The sequence below is a fragment of the Pipistrellus hanaki genome (assembly GCF_964339955.1).
Source record: "Pipistrellus hanaki genome assembly, chromosome: 4".
NCBI classification, from domain to species: Eukaryota; Metazoa; Chordata; class Mammalia; order Chiroptera; family Vespertilionidae; genus Pipistrellus; species Pipistrellus hanaki.
This window is the reverse complement of record NC_140506.1, coordinates 100,024,321-100,041,006: the sequence shown is the minus strand read 5'-3', so window position 1 is coordinate 100,041,006 and position 16,686 is coordinate 100,024,321. Positions and strand designations below refer to the sequence as shown.

Below are 16,686 nucleotides of genomic sequence, written 5' to 3'. Positions count from 1 at the left end.
ACATTCATATTGTTGCAAATGACAAGATTTCATTCTTTTTTATGGCTGAATTGCATTCTGTATAGGACTCTCTTTCACGGCCCGCGTAGAAAGAGTTCCAATTCAGGGTTCAGGTTCTGGAGAAGGGCCGCACACAAATGAAAAGAAACTTGAAAAAATTCAATTTGGCGATTTGGGGGGCCAGGCGGTAGTCCAACTCTAGTGGGAGAACTACTACTGCTCTGGCCCTGCCATCCCCTTTTATTGAGGCTTTGGGGAACACATCTTAAGCAACATAAACAGAAATTTACATGTAGCCCTTAGGCAGGAAATAACAGAAACTTTCACAGACAAGGTAGATTCTGCTTCAGCTAACAAAATCTCAACTAAAGGTAAGAGCAATTAAGGTTTTTGACCAGCCTTCCTGGCTTCCTGTCAATATCTCTTTTTCAGTGAAACTGATTTGGTTTCCAGCAATTCTGTATATACTACCTCTTCTTTATCTGTTCATGTACTGATATACTTAGATTGCTTCCATGTCTTGTGCTGCTGTGAACATAGGGATGCACATGTCTTTTCAATTTAGTCCTTTGGGTTTCTTCGGATAAATACTCAGACGTGGATTTGTTGGATCCTTCTTTGTCTCTTGTTATAGCCTTTGTTTTAAAGTCTATTTTGTCTGGCATAAGCTTTTTTGTTTGTTATTACCATTTTTATGAAATATCTTTTTCTATCCCTTTACTTTCAGTTTGTGTGTATCTTTCGATCTCAAGTGAGTGTTTTAGACAGCATATGTAAGGGTCTTGTTTTGTTAACCATTCAGTCAATGTATGTCTTTTAATTGGAGTATTTAATTCATTTGCATTTAAAGTAATTATTGATAGACATGTACTTATTACCATTTTATTAATAAATTTGATTTTTTTTTATTCTCCTTTTTCTACAGGAAGACCCTTTAACATTTCATTTAATATTGTTTTAGGGGTGATGAACTTAGCTTTTCTTTGTCTGGGAAGCTCTTTACTTGTCCTTTGATTCTGAATGATAGCTTTGCTGGGTAAGGTAATCTTGCTTTTCATCACTTTAAATATTTCTTGTCACTCCCTTCTTGCCTGCAAAGTTTCTGTTGATAAATCAGCTGATAGTCTTATGGGCACTCCCCTGTAGGTAATTAACTGCTTTTCACTTGCTGCTTTTAAGATTCTCTCTTTGTCTTTAACTTTTTACATTTTAATTATGATGTGTCCTGTATGGGCCTCTTTGGGTTCATTTTATTTGGGACGCTGCACTTCTTGGACTTACATGTCTATTTCCTTCACCAGATTAGGGGAGTTTTTTGTCATTTTTTTTCAAATAAGTTTTCAATTTCTTGCTCTGTCTCTTATTCCAGCAACCACATGATGTGAATGTTGGTACACTTAAAGTTGTCCCAGAGGCTTCTTACACCATCCTCATTTTTTTTAGATTCATTTCACTTTTGATTGAGTTTTTTTCTGGTTCCTTATATTCCAAAACTCTGATTTGATTATCTGCTTCATCTACTGTACTGTTAATTCCATGTAACTTGTTCTTCATTTCAGTTAGTGTATTCTTCATTTCTAACAGGTTCTTTTTCATGATTTCCATGTCCTCATTTATGCATTTGAAGTTCTCACTAAGTTCATTGAGCATCCTTGTAACCATTGCTTTGGACTCTGTATCAGGTAATTTGCTTGCTACCATTTCATTTAGCTTTATTCCTGGAGATTTCTCCTGTTTCTCTTTTTTTTTCATTTGTGTCATGTGTCTTTGTCTCCTCATTTTGGCTGCTTCCTCATGTTTGTTTCTGCAGATTAGGTAGAGCTGCTACATCCCCTGGAACTGGTAGAGTGGCCTCATGTAGGAGGTGTCCTGTAGGGCCCACTGACACAGCCTCTCCAGTCACCTGAGCTGGATGCTCCAGGTGTGCATCCTCCTGTAGTCGTTGAGCTTTGATTGCTGTTCACACATCATTGGAAAGTCAGTCAGCTGTGAGGAATGTCTCTAACTACAGCAGAGGAGCTGCTGTGCAGGGGCTGACCCCAGGGAGCAGAACTTGCTTCACTGGGGCTCTGGTGCCAACTGAGTCTGCTGCTTATGTGGGTTGCTTGTGTTGGTGATTGGGTTGTAATCTGGTGTGGTCTGAAGCTGGCTACTGCGTGTCTCTGAGGCCTCCTGGGAGTTGCAAAGTCAGCAACTACCTGCTGCCTGCCAAGGGCCAGCCTGCATGAGCTACAGAGTGATCTGCGGGTGGTTGCTCCTTGTGCTGGACTTGGAGGTGCCCAGAGGAGGTGCTCAGTGTGAGAGGGCTCAGAAAAGGAACAATGGACTCTGCCAGCACTTCTTTCTGGGAGAAAACTGTCTCTCCAGCTCTTGCTGTGATGTCATACACTTCAGTCCCTTCCCGTATGTTGCTGGTGCTTTTCGAACTGTTGGCCCAGCTCTGAAGCCAGAATGAGTCTGATTAAGCGTGTGGAGGGGCCCTTCAGCAGCCCTCCTTCTCACTCAGCCACAGTCCGGCTTTACTGCCAGAAATGATGGGGACTTCTCTTCCTGGCACTGGAATCCCTCGCTCCTGTGGATCCACAGCCAAGAGAACCCTCCCAGTTTTTAACCACTACAGTGGGCTTGGGCTCAGCCTGCTATGTATCGCCAGCCCTCCTATGAGTCTTGATGTGGATTCTTTTTATATCCTTAGTGGTAGGCCTTCTGTTCTAATAGATTTCAGGTGTTCTGAATGGATAGTACCTTTTGATGTATAAAAGTCCTTAATTTTGATGAAGTTTGATTTATCTTGTCATTGCTGTTGCTTGTGCTTTTTGGTGTCATAAGTAAGAATCCATTGCCAAATCCAAGTCCATGAGATTTACCCTTGTCTTTTCTTGTAGAATTTTTATAGTTTTAGCTCTTACATTTATATCTTCGATCGATTTTGAGTTAATTTTTGTGTATAGTGTGAGGTAGGAGTCCAGTTCCATTCTTTTGCATGTAAATATTCATTATCTTAGCACTGTTTGTTGGAGAGACTATCCTTGGATAGTCTTGGTGCCCTTGTCAAAAGTCCTTATTTTGCTACCTCTTTTCTTTCACCCCCCTAATTCTAGAGGTTTCTGGTGCCTCTAGTTCCTGAATCTTTTGGTAATTATATATACTGGATTGGCCTGCTTTCTCCACTCTCATTTTAGGAGTCAGTTTTCTCTGGTCTACTATTGACATCATTTTCTAGGCAGTCTGTTATCTCAGTATTCATTGTTCTTTGACCCAGGAGCTCTGTTGTCTGTTTTCCAGTTTTTGTGTTCTCATGCATGTGCTTCTGTGTATTTAAATTGCATCACAATAAAAAGACCCAAATCACCTGTCCAGAGTCTTTCCTCATTTCCTCCACTCTTGGCCGGCAGACCGACTCCTCCCTCCCTTGCTCTAGCCCGTAGCTTCTGGACCAGAATGTTGTGTGGCCATGACCTGTTTTCTCCTGTGTCTGTCCCACCATACTGTGAATTCTCTACAGTTGGGACTACATTTTGCTTCATCTTTCTGTACCCAGCAGCTGAGTATAGTTCTTAATATACAGTCTAGTTAGTGTTTGTTCTGCTGAATATTACCCCGAATCCACCTTCATTCCCCAATTATTAGGGCTTACACTAAGTTTCTCGTTTTAAGTGAATATAGGGAGGTTCAAGGTTATCATATTCTCGCCAGAGAGTGCCTTTGTTGGAAGAATATACCACTTTGTGAGTATGTGTTGGTCTTTATTGTAAAAGCCTTATACTGTTGGGTCCCGTGTGTATGAGGCTGCTACTTTTCCCAATTGACAAATGAGGGAGGAGGCTTAGATGAGAAGTCACACAGCTGGTGATCACGGGGCCTGCACTGTGAATGCAGAGCTGACCTCTGCAGTTGATGGGTATCCCCTCATCGCACTGGGAATCCTGATCACTTTTAGAAGAACAGGTCTTCCCAGCCTCTCTTCTGCCAGAAGCCTGGGAAATGAGGCCATTCATTGTCTCAGATTCAGACTTCTATTACTTGTACTTCCTTACACTAAAGTTTAAAATGGTTAGGAACTGAAATCTGCTGTTCTTTTGTGATTTCTTCATGGTGTTCAGCATTAAAAAGTATTTTTCCCTCTAATAGCTCAATGAAAACTCAATGGTTCTGTATTTCTAATTCCTGAGTTATTGTTCTTTGTTTTTATTGATTTCAGAGAGGAAGAGAGAGGGGGAGAGAGATGGAAACATCAGTGATGAGAGAGAATCATTGATTGGCTGCCTCCTGCACGCTGGATCCCTGCCTACTGGGGATTGAGCCAGAAACCTAGGCCTGTTCCCTGTCTGGGAATTGACCTGTGACTTCATGGGTTGATGCTCAACCAGTGAGTCATAGGCGAGTCTAGTTCTTGTGTTCTTTATTTTAAAAGGTTAATTTATCTGGAATTTATGTCGGTTTAACTATGTATTCATCATTTTAATCCTCACCTGCGAATATGTTTTTATTGATTTTTAGAGAAAAGAGAGATAGAAACAATCGATGTGAGAAAGAAACATCAATTAGTTGCCTCCTGTATATACCCCCAACCAGGGATTGAACTCACAACCTAGGTATGTGTTCCCAGGAATCGAACCTGCAACCTTTTGGTGTATAGGACAACCCGCCAACCAGCTGAGCCATCTGGCCAGGACTATGTATTCATGATTTTAAATTGCTACAATGTTGATGTATCTTTGTAGGCTCAGCAAGTCACATATTATTGGATATGTAGGTTATTGCCAGATTTCTGCCATGAATACTTTTGTGTAAATACTTTTTATTTTATTCTCCTCCTGGAGATGTTACTATACTTGAGATAGTGGTAGGCTTCATTATACAGTTGGAATATCATTTTCTTAGGCTTTCAAAGGATTAAGGAAATTAACAATTATTTAGTCAAGCATTTATTGAGTTCCTACTGAGTTCAGGGCTGTTGCTGGGTGCTGAATTGCTTAGTGCCTCTGATTGACAGCTCTGCTTTTAGCAGTCTGTATAGGGCCTGCCAAACACATACCTGCGTTCACGTTAATGTTGTGGGTACAGTTTAGGTGATTGTATTGAAGTTCTGTAGTTGCTGTGAATCTAGTTAAATTAGTTTGTTTTCTTAATCTCCACCCTAGGATATGTTTTGTTTGTTTGTTTGTTTTTAAATTTTATTTTATTGACTTTAGAGAGGATGGGAAAGAGAAAGAGAAACCTCAAAATGAAAGAGAAACATCAGTTATTGCCTCCCATAGACGTCCTGACTGGAGATGGAACCCCAGTCCAGGGATGTGCCCTGACTGGGAACCAAACCCTCAGCCTTTTTGGTGCATGGGATGACACTGCATCCAGCTGAGCCACCCGGTCAGGGCAAATGTAGTTTCTTATAAGTTTAGCCCTTAAAGCAGGGAGAAAAAGCAGCATTGGAATATTGAAGATCATCCCACTTGTATTAGCCTTTCCTTTTACTTCTTAAAAAGTTCATCTGGTTGCTGGTTGCACGCACGGCCACACTTCACGTTGTTGTGGTGAATCATCTCTGCAGACTTGTCTTTCTTACATGGGACCTAATGGTCACTGGAGATAAGAGATTTAATTTTCAGTTTCTGACGGTAGGCCAGCTTAAATAATGACGCTGAAGAAATTATCTGAGTGGTGAGAGGAGTCATCTCAGAGTAGAATTTGTTCCTTCTTTCAAATGCAGTTTAAATTATATAATGACAACTTCTTAATTTCTCTATTGGGTAAGGTACTTTGTGATGAATGAATGAAAAGAATTTTAAAGAGATGAAGTAAGTTTTTTCTATTTTGTTTCAGGAATTCACTTAAACAACAATCTGAACCATTTGACCATTGGCTTGGCCCATCACAGACTGTCTTCTGCACACGCAGCGGCAAAGCAGGGGAAGGTGGAGCTGCCCGTGACGAGAGCAGAGGGCGACAAGATCGTCCTGCTGGTGTGCAACCGCGCCTGCACCGGGCAGCAGGGAAAGAGGTGCAGACGCTTTTCCGGCATCGAAGCATCCTTACTTTTCGAAGTTAATTTTTGATTCTGATGTTCAGAAAGAGTATGTGTATAAGGTGACCTGATCTGAGGGGCTGAGAGGGAGAATATAAAATTAGGATGATAGAATCTGAGTGAGAACGGCTCTTCCAGCTCACGGTAGTTTTTAAAGGCTCCTGTCATATGTCTATTTCCAGCACAAGCCCCTCTAGTGGCCCCAGACCTATACACCTATAAATAGCTGCTTTCTTTTTCTTCTTTAAATTCTTAACACATTACTTGGAAGGTATGTACATCCCAATCTTAGGTTCCAGACTGAGCTCTCTCCCTGCACCCCTAGCCCTCCAGCGTTTCCGTCTAAGCAGGTGGTGCGTGCCGCCCTTGGTGCAGTGGCATAAGCCAGGAAGCTGGGAGTTGGAAATCTCTCAGGGCCGTTCCCTCTGTAAGAACTTCCTTCTGCGGGGGTTTCTGCTGCCTTTTAAAGTAGCCTTCTCCCGGTAGTGACGTCACCTGCGCGATTAGCACGATGTGGATCTGCTTAGGGAGCAAGGCACTTGTTTCTGCTCTTGGTAAGGTAGCATTTATATTAGCCTCTTAAAATGTTGCTTTGGAATAAAATCCTTTTTTTAAAGATGCTGAATAATGTAAATGCAAAATGTGTTGCCTTGTGTATTTTAGATGCTCATTTAACAAATACTTGAGTGTTGCCAGGGTGTTGGTCACTGTTCTAAACACAGGGCTACGTAGCAGACAGACAGACAGGTAGGTCTGCCTTCCAGGAGCTTACATCCTAATTAGGACAGAGTGACTACAAGCAAGTAAACACATCCAACTTCAGTCCTTCCCACTTTGAAACTGGCAGGGATGATAGAGTGTGCTGGGGTTGGGGGCACTGTTAAGGAGGGGGGTCGGGGAGGGCTCTCCTACAGCAGCTGAGCCTGAGAGGAGAGGGTGAGCTGTGGGACCCTCTGGGGAATAGGATCTCATGAGAGGGGACTTGGAGTACAGAGATGCTGAGCCTAGAAGAACTTGGCATGTGTAAGGGACAGGAGGGAAGGGATGTTATAGAAGTGAAGACATTGTCATTGAAAATGAGGCCAGGTGGTTTACATGTGCTTGTAACTTCACGTCACAGACATCTTTAGGCAGATAGGTTGGTTTCTGTGTCACTGTGAATAAACGTTTTATTAGGAGTAGGGTTTCTTGGTGATCTTAGCACCTCTGCTTTGGCCTGAGTCAGGGTTTATCTGATTCCTCACTTGCTCACTCAGCATCTACCATGTTATAGGCTACTAAGATAGCGAACCCCATTTCCTTCCACCAGATAGCTCGCAGTGCATGGTGGATGGCAGGAATGATCAGGCACTGTACGTTGGTGCTGTGCTGCGAGAGCACAGGGAACAAACTGACCGGTGCTTCCGCAGGACACCTCTGCGGGGTCTTGCCGAGGGCAAGTGGGAGCTAGCCCAGGAGCAGGCTGGGAAGGCTTTCCAGGCTGAGGGACTTGGCTGAACAAAGACCTGGATGTGGAATTGGACACAGTCAGGGCACAAAGCACGTAGGTGTGAATGGCTGGAGCTTGGGGAATGAGGGCAGCCCCCTGGTGCTTCACCATGGCTGTATTTTAGAACCGCCTGGGGAACTGAGGAACTTCTAAAAAGTCTCAGTGCTTGAGCCATCCACCAGAGTGGCTGCAGCAGGATCTCGGGGGGCTGCACTCGGGCACCCTTGTTTAAAACTCCCTCAGTGACGGTGACGTTGCCTGCAGCCATAGCCAAGAGCCAGGCACCGGCTCCTCTTTTCCAACACCTGACAGCCTGGCACAGCAGGGCCACATGTCTTTCCCTGGCTACCTGCCTGCCTGCCAGGCTTGCTCCTCCTCTCTGCTCCTCTGGCATTAACCCCTTGCTTGTTTGACCTGTGCCGTTCCAGGCTGCCGTCCACTCCGGCCTTCTTTCCTCATCGTCTCCACTGATCTTGTGTCTTGCTTCCTAATATCCTAGCTTCATGCTCGCCCAGAAGCCATTTTGATGTATGAGCTGTTAAATTTCATTTAGAAAACTCAGCTTCTCTTCTGACTGTTTCATCCACTTAATGAGAATTATATTAAATTTCCTGTTTGTTTTATATTGAGAACAGACCTAAAACCAATTCTATAGTGATTCCATTTAAGAAGGTCAGGAACCAAGGAATCACTGGTTTGATTCCCGGTCAGGACACTTGGCCGTCTTGGCCGGGTTGTGGGCTTGATCCTCAGTAGGGGTTGTGTAGGAGACAGTCGATTAATGTTTCTCTCATCGGTGTTTCTACCTCCCTCTCCCTCTCCCTTTCTCTACTGTCAGTAAAGACGTATTTAAAAAAGGATCATGAGTGAGGAATACAGCGTAAAGGAATTGCTATAATTTAATTGAATGGTTGTGTGTGTTAGGTTTGGACAGCCTTTTGTGCTGCACTTGGAGAAGACAATAGCCTGGGACCTGCTGCAGAAGGAGATCTTGGAGAAGATGAAGTACTTCCTGAGGCCCGCGGTGTGCATTCAGGTGTGTACGTGCTCTGGGGTTCCAGCCAGCACGCATGTGTGCCAGTGAGGAAACGGCCTTTGAGGGAGTTCAGAGTCCAGGCTTCTTCAGGGCTCTTCAGGAGCCTCATCTGTGAAGCACTGCCACTGCACGCTTCCCTTTCTTAGGTTTGTCTGATCGTGGTTAGCACGTGATCAGCTCGGACAGGTTTTGTAGAACATCCCTCTGTATATTTTCAAAGTTAGGGTTTCAGTGTTAAGGTATCTGTGGGAAACTAGCATTAAGTTAATGTTCCAAGACTGCCACATATTACCTGTCTTGCATAACATGTTGATGTGTAAATTGTATTTGGGTAACTCATATTGAAAGTGCATTAGAGCAGCTCAGCAACCTAACAACATTATGGAGGAGCATTTTACTCCCCTCTGACCTGGTTTGGAAAGACCCACTGTGAAACTGATGCCCTTGGAGAAATCCAGCCTAACTCTCCTCCCCGTTCGCTGCAGGTGTGTCCGTTCAGCTTGCGTGTGGTCAGCGTGGTGGGAATAACGTACTTGCTGCCCCAGGAGGAGCAGCCGCTGTGCCACCCCACGGTGGAAAGGTAACAACATCGCCTTCTAGAATTGCACAAGCGCTCATGTGTAACTTCTGGTGACGTCTGGTATACCGTCCACACAAATGTGTTCTTTGGGCTCATTTAGAAATTAAGTCCTTATTTTACTTTTGATGCATGTTAGGATATGATATGTTTCAGGATCCTTTTTGGGAAAGCCTGGAGTACTCATGTTAAGGAAAGCAAATTGCTGTAGATCCCAGGACTACAGATAAATGACACTTTAATCACCAAGGTTGACGTTTCCCAAAGTAGAATTCTCATCGTGCTGCTCTCCCCCTTGCTGTCCTTGCAGGGTGACCTGTGTTGTAAAAGACAAAGCCAGGCTCCGCAGTGCAGGCATGTGTCATTTGAGTTGTGACTGCTTCCTCTGTCAGGCCTGCTGGCTGCTCTCCCACCATCCTAACCCTTCAGCAGTGGCGGGCGGGGTGCTGCGGCTGCTTGGACACACAGCACAGCTTCATGTGCCTTTGCATGTGTTGACAGTATCTTTCCTCTGTCCATCCTTTTCCTGTGATCAAATTGTTCTTACACTGTGCCTTCCCTGTATGTTCTACACACTTCTTATAGTACAACATGCTGTATTTAAATAATGATACATATGACACATAAATATAAAAACCCACGTTACTGTTTTTATTACGATTTTTTCAATAATGTTGTAGTGCCTGCATTTCAGTATTTCAAAAAAGTCTACAACGTTGTTCTATTTGAAAGCAGGTTACTGTTTGGTTTTGTTATTTTAATTTTTTTTATAGAGAGGAAGGGAGACAGAGAGCTAGAAACGTCGATGAGAGAGAAACATCGACCAGCTGCCCCCTACACATCCCTGTGCCGCAACCAACGTTCATGCCTTGACCGGAATCGAACCTGGGACTCTTCAGTCCGCAGACGGACGCTCTACTGCTGAGCCAAACCGGTTTCGGCTGGTTTTGTTATTTTAATATCTTTTTTTTTTTTTTTTTTTTTTTTTTTTTAATCTTCGAGAGAGGAAGGGAGGGAAGGAGAGAGAGAGAGAGAGAGAAAGAGAGAGAAAGAAACATCAATTGGTTGCCTCCTGCACATGCCCTGACTAGGAATAGAAACTATCCTTTTGGTGTATGGGACAGTGATTCAACCAACTGAGCCACACCAGATGGGGCAAGTCACTGTTTGGTTTTAGAGATGAGAGTTAATGGATTAGATAATGCCTCAAAACATTGCAAAGCATAAGGAAATTAGATGAGTAATATTGACTGTGTGCGTGTGTGTGTGTGTGTGTGTGTGTGTGTGTGTGTGTGTAGAGGCTTCCTTTGTGTTCTCTGAACATTACTTTTTTTTTTTTTTTTTTTAATATATTTTATTGATTTTTTACAGAGAGGAAGGGAGAGAGTTAGAGAGCTAGAAACGTCGATGAGAGAGAAACATCGATCAGCTGCCTCTTGCACACCCCCCACCGGGGATGTGCCCGCAATCAAGGTACATGCCCTTGACCGGAATCGAACCTGGGACCTTTCAGTCCGCAGGCCGACGCTCTACCACTGAGCCAAACCGGCTTCAGCTGAACATTCCTTTTTATAAGTACATACTTTTCTTTTAAAAGTTATTTTTATTGATTTCAGAGAGGAAGGGAGAGGGAGATAGAAACATCAGTGATGAGAGAGAATCATTGATTGACTGCCTCCTGCACCCCCCCTACTGGGGATCAAGCCTACAACCCAGACATGTTCCCTTGGCTGGAACCGAACCTGGGTCCCTTCAGACCTACTATGTTTTACTCACTGAGCCAAACCGGCTAGGGCAGTAATGTTGACAATTAATCCTGAGTTTCTCAGGAGGTGGAATGTGGCAAGGCACTCAGTGGGGCTTTATGAAGGAAGGAGGTGGAACTCGAGCAGGACCTAGTGGAAGGTCAGGTTGGCGCAGACCGAGTGCGAGGACAGGCACGGTTTATGGGGAAGGGGTGCAGGAGCAGACTTGGTCCCCAGAGAGACTGTTGTCTCTATTTGGGTGGTGAGAAATTGGACTAAGCGTGACTATGGATAGCTTTATAACAGGATTCTAAATTTCTTCCAATCCCTATTTCTATACTGGACATTTTAATGTAAGGGTTTTTTTAGTCCCACTGTAACCTACTTATTATATACGAAGTTATTATAATGGTCTCACTAGAAACTTTTTCTGATGGGGAATGATGATGAAGATATTCAGAAATCACATGATTTCAGATTTCAGATAGGATTACCATATTAAGTAAAAGCATTTATTTAGAAAACTAGAAGCCCCCTACACGAAATTGTGCAAGACCCAGCTCGCCATGGGACCCCGGATCAAGTCCCTGCCCACCTGCGTCAAGTAGCCTACCTGCTTGTGCCTCACTGCACATGCAGCCCTGCCCACCCGCATGCACGCACGCAGTCCCGCACATCTGCATGCACGCACGCAGCCTCACCCACCCACGTTCACACACACAGCCCCGCCCACCTTGAAGACAGTTGTGGACGGAGAGAAGAATAGTTTCTTGCTTTAACCTTTCCTTCTCAGAAGCACTTAAGTTGACCTTTGTTGAAAGATAAGAATTGAATAGAGCAACACTTACGTGTTCCCATGAAGAAATAAGACGTTCAGCAGGTGCCTTTTGGCGTTTGGTCATGACAGCATTGCGGCCACGGGGTTTTTATAATAGAGATAACATGTGACTCCCCTCCCTTTCTCTATCTGCAGGGCGTTAAAATCGTGTGGACCGGGTGGCACTGCTCATGTGAAGTTAGTAGTAGAATGGGACAAGGAGACAAAAGATTTGTGAGTACTTTTTATTTCGTTTTTATAGAGTCATTGTTTTAATTATTTTAAAAGCATGCCTTCGATCTTTCAAAATAGCTGAAACCCAAATTTCTCTTTAACTGTTTAGTGCCTGGTGTGTTGCTAATTCTTTAAGTAGTTTATTATTTCTCTCCTATACATTCTCTTGTTTGCTGCTAATGAGATAGAAGCTATATATTCATTTGTGTGTGTTTGTATGTTTATTCATTGTGGGGCCAATTACTTTGATTTGTACTATAGGCCCATAAACTTGTGCCCTTAGTTACAAAGGACAAGATTATATAGATTAATTAGCACAGTTCATGGCCAGTCCCCCAAAAAACCAACTCCAAGTTATTTCTTCTTGAAAATAATGTTATAGAGAATGTTTCACAAATACTTTGGAACATGGGAAATGCTTTCTAACACACTGACCTTCTTGCTTACGAAATTATATCTGTGCTGTGAAGCTGTGATTGTATTTTGTGTCAGTTTTGCAAGCTGTTGCTGATAAATGCTTTGCCCCCAATGGCAGCTTGTTTGTAAATACTGAAGACGAGTATATCCCTGATGCAGAGAGTGTTCGTCTGCAACGGGAGCGTCATCATCAGCCTCAAACTTGCACTTTATCCCAGTGTTTCCAACTCTACACCAAAGAGGAACGGGTGAGAGCTGGGGAGCATTTCTTGGGTGGTGCGGTGGTAGGGATGGTGGCATTGCAAAGTGACAACAAAGAAACAAATTGTGTCCCAGAAACTCCCGAGTCGTTTTGCATGTACATAGGTTCTGCACACGTATGGGTACTTTAGTGTTAGGTTTTAAATAATTTTCCTTAGTAACTGGAACAGTGATTGTCAACTTTTTGGTACTAAGAACATAGGTGTGAGAACCTATCTAAATTAATTATCTATAATAATAAAAACATAATATGCTAATTAGACCAGATGTCCTTCTGGACGAAGCCACAGAGGCGGCCGCCATGGTGGTGGTGGGGTTGGAGTCCTTTGCATGAATTTCATGCAGCTGGCCTCTAGTAATTAAATAAAATTACAAGTTCAATTTCTTAGTTTCATGTGCTCAGTAGACACATAGACAGATGTGTACATATAGACAGTCCTTTTGGGCAATTCTTTTGACCACTTAACACAGTGCTTTGCAGATAGTAGGGATTTGGTAAATATTTGCATTTAAGGATGACAGATAGACAAGTCTCTGTGGATGGGGCTCAAGCCTGTGTGGTTTTTAAACCTTCAGGTTTGTGCACCTTGAGAAACTTTGACTTAACACTTGTAGTTCACCTTGAGATGATGTTAGGATCAGACTTTTATTTAAATTTTTAAAAAACTGATTTGAGAGAGAGAGACATGAATTTATTGTTTCATGTATTTATGTATTCATTGGTTGATTCTTGTCTGTGTCCTGACTTGGGAAGGAGCCTGCAACCCTGGTGTTTTGGGATAACGCTCCCGGCCAGGGTCAGGTCAGACTTTTGACTACTGATGGTTGCTGTTCACTCTGAGTACATAGCTAGTTGTGCAGTTTCAGGTGAAAGAGGACTTGAACACTTCTTTCTCTCTGATGGTTGGGCTCTCCTGAATTTTAGCCACTGTCTGTACGCCTTTAGTTGTGAAGCATTTGCCTCCATAGGAGACGCACCATTTCCTCTTTGGAGGTCCCTGAGGGAGACATGTCAGCCTGGACTATATCACTGTGACCACATGTGTTCTCTCTGAGAATAATTGGTCCCAAATATTTGTCTATCTTTTAAATATTTGAAATATTTTCCATCTTCTCACTGAGCCTTTTTACCCCCAAGTTATCCATAGCTAGTTCCTTTAATAATGAGTTTCATAAGACCTTTTTTTCAGTTTAGAGCTTATATAAAATAGTTCATTGGCTTTGCAACCTGTTGATTGTCTACTCTGTATAGCACCTTACCCTGTTCAGATTTTTTTAAATTGATTTGGAAGATGTTTGAGAATGGCACAAACCTTAGAGATGAGCAGACTTATTGGATGGCAACACTGGTATTCTACAGAACGTCTCAATGATGGGAAGGATGAGTTCAAGCTAGCAGGATGTATTTTCTCTAGAGGCCTGGTGCATGAAAATTTGTGCACTCGAGGGGGCAGGTCCCTCAGCCAGGTCTGCGCCCTCTCACAGTCCAGGAACCTTCAGGGAATGTTTAGGCCTGCTCCCTGAGGTATCGGGCCTAGGCTGGCAGTCGGACATCCCTCTGCCGTAGTCGGACATCCTTGGCACTGCGAGGAGATGGGAGAGGCTCCTGCCACCACCCCTGTGCTCGCGGCTTTGAGCCCGGCTTGTGGCTGAGTGAAGCTCCGCTGTGAGAGTGCACTGACATCGGGCGGGCCCTATGCTGAGTGTCTGTCCCTGGTGGTCAGTGTGTGTTATAGTGACCAGTCGTTCCAGTCGTTCTGCTGTTAGGGTCAATTTGCACATTACCCTTTATTATATAGATAGGGATTCATTCACTCAGTAAATGTTTATTGAGTACATACTGTGTGCTAGGTACTGCACTAGGTCCTGGAGGTCAAGAAAGACGGTGTTTCTGTCCTCAAACAAGGAAGTAAAGAAAGTGGAAGTCATGGTGAGGAAGGAACTGGGATGGCGAGAAACAGAAAGGAAGCCAGTGTGACTGGAGCACAGGGTGAGGAGAGAGACGGTGCTGGTTTTTGAGTAATCCTGAGTGTCCGCCGTGGAGCCTGGCACCTGGAAAGCATGCAGTCGGCATGCACTGGGATCACTGGGGAGTTCAGTCATTGGATCCAAAAATAACAGCTCAGCATGGGAGAGGAGAGGCTGTGGCCTGGCCAGCAGGGGGCAGTGTGACAGGAACTGTGGACGTGGGTTGTCTGCAAGCTCACATTGGTCACAGTGTCTGTGAGGGCTGCGTTAGACATTGTCCAGAACTCACAGTGCTGGCCCCGCTCTTCCCATCACTTCACATGCTCCCTGTTAAGACCGGCAGACCAGGCACAGCCTGAGTGAGTGGCCAGGATGGCGCAGCTGGGAATCAAGACGTGGCAGGATGTATTTTGACGAAGGAGCCTGAAGGACTCAGGCACTTCAAGGACCATCCTGTAGAGGAGAAGATGGACTTAATTTTACCTAAACAAACAGAATTTAAAGATTGGAATTACAGGGAATTATTCTATCTTATCACGGAAGAACTTGAATTGTCTGAAGCTAGAACAGCTTCCTGCTGAGTGAGCCCCCCTTGCGTGCCGGCAGGAGCTAAACCAATCACTGTGTGGTGTGCGGGGCGGGAGCTCTCAGCAGCAGTTACCGCTCGATAGAGTACAGGGGTCAGAGTGGTGGGCTAGAGACTGGCATTGTTCTTAGTCTCTTACAGAGTATTGTTTGTAATGTGTCAGAAATTAACGCAGCAACTGCTCCTTCCCTGTGCACGGGGCTGGGTGGCCACGCGTGTGGACTGCTCCTGTGTCACACGATGTGGACTCACCAGATGACAGAGGAGGCCCCTTCCAGTCTCACCTTCTGACACGCGCTCACCTCCCAGACTTCCTGCAGACATGACTCTCCTTGTGAGAAAGCTCTCCCTCTGCTCTGCTCCCTTCCCACTGGCCTGCCAGCCCTCCTCACCCTTCTGCCCCGCTGCACGTTAGTGTCCCAGCACTTTTCTCTCCTCACAAGCCCTCACCTCTGTCTGGCCACACTCCTCACTCTGCTCCTGAAGGCCTCAGTCTGCACTTGATTTCTCCGCAGGCGTGGCACTGACAGCCCTCGGTCCTCACCACTCCTTTTTGGTATCCGTGAAAGGGAGTGCTTCCGATTTCCCTGGTTTCTGCCTCTGCATCCTCAGGCTCTGCTGGTTTCTGAACGTTTGTATTTCCCTTGAAAAGAGGCATTCCCACCCTCTGTCCTGGCTGCTTTCTGCACTCTCCGGGGCAGAGCCTTCCAGTCCCTGATCTCCCTTACTTCCCCGGAATGTGGTCCCAGATCCGATGCAGCTTCTGATCTCCAGAGCGGGTGTAAGCATCTTTCACCTGTCAGCCCCTGGCCTGCAGAGATGACACATGTAGGTGTAGATGACATTTACAAAGATCCTGATGTAGCAGAAGGGGAGGATTGTTGAGCAGGTCAGTGCTGGGGGAGAGAGAACATTTAGGAGTTGGTGATGCCCAGGTAAGAGAATAAGAGGACTTCAAATTCAGGTGGGGTTGGTCAGGGTAGAGGAGGAGACAGGACGAGAGATGGCAGAGAGAATAACTGTAGGTGGGCATGGAGCGGGAGGAAGAGGGAAGGGTTTGAGGGTTTGGGATAGCCCCCATGGTCTGCCTTTGGGGGTGTCCTGGTGTTTGCTGAGACAGGAAAGGAGGAGAAAGGGACTATGTTGATGGGAAGGTGATGAGTTTGGGGAATACACTGAGTTTGAGGTGCTTCTGGGTCATACCCCCTAGAGCAGGGGTGGAGACGCCTGGCCCCCGTGCCGTAGAAGGCCTGCGACATCATTTGGTCTGGCCTATCTAGGCATGAGGGGTGAGTTAATTAAATGTTTTACCAGATTTAGCAAGTTTACCAAATACAGCAGGCTGGTTTTTAAGTTAATAATTTTGTGTGTCACTCGAATGATGTCATAAGTATCCCAATGGGCCTTGGCAGAGAAAGGGTCCCCACCGCTGCTCGAGACAGTCATGGCCTTTGAGAGAACCCACCGGCAGGTGTGGTGCCTCGGGCACAGGTTCCGGCAGGTCCTGCGTTGCGGGCACTGGCCGGGAAGT

General features: G+C 44.9%; 1 protein-coding gene across 3 annotated transcripts in view; it reads left to right on the top strand.

Annotated features, from left to right (window-relative positions):
• The window catches only part of USP31 (ubiquitin specific peptidase 31), a 73,164-nt gene that overhangs the window by 40,045 nt on the left and 16,433 nt on the right, over positions 1-16,686 (top strand). For 2 of the 3 annotated variants that reach the window (XM_084882700.1, XM_084882702.1), the window contains 5 exons: positions 5,824-6,001; positions 8,439-8,550; positions 9,036-9,130; positions 11,846-11,923; positions 12,459-12,588. In XM_084882700.1, coding sequence (XP_084738826.1) covers positions 5,824-6,001; positions 8,439-8,550; positions 9,036-9,130; positions 11,846-11,923; positions 12,459-12,588 — 593 coding nt within the window. The remainder of the gene's footprint in view (positions 1-5,823; positions 6,002-8,438; positions 8,551-9,035; positions 9,131-11,845; positions 11,924-12,458; positions 12,589-16,686) is intronic. The other variant, XM_084882701.1, reaches the window with a different exon arrangement.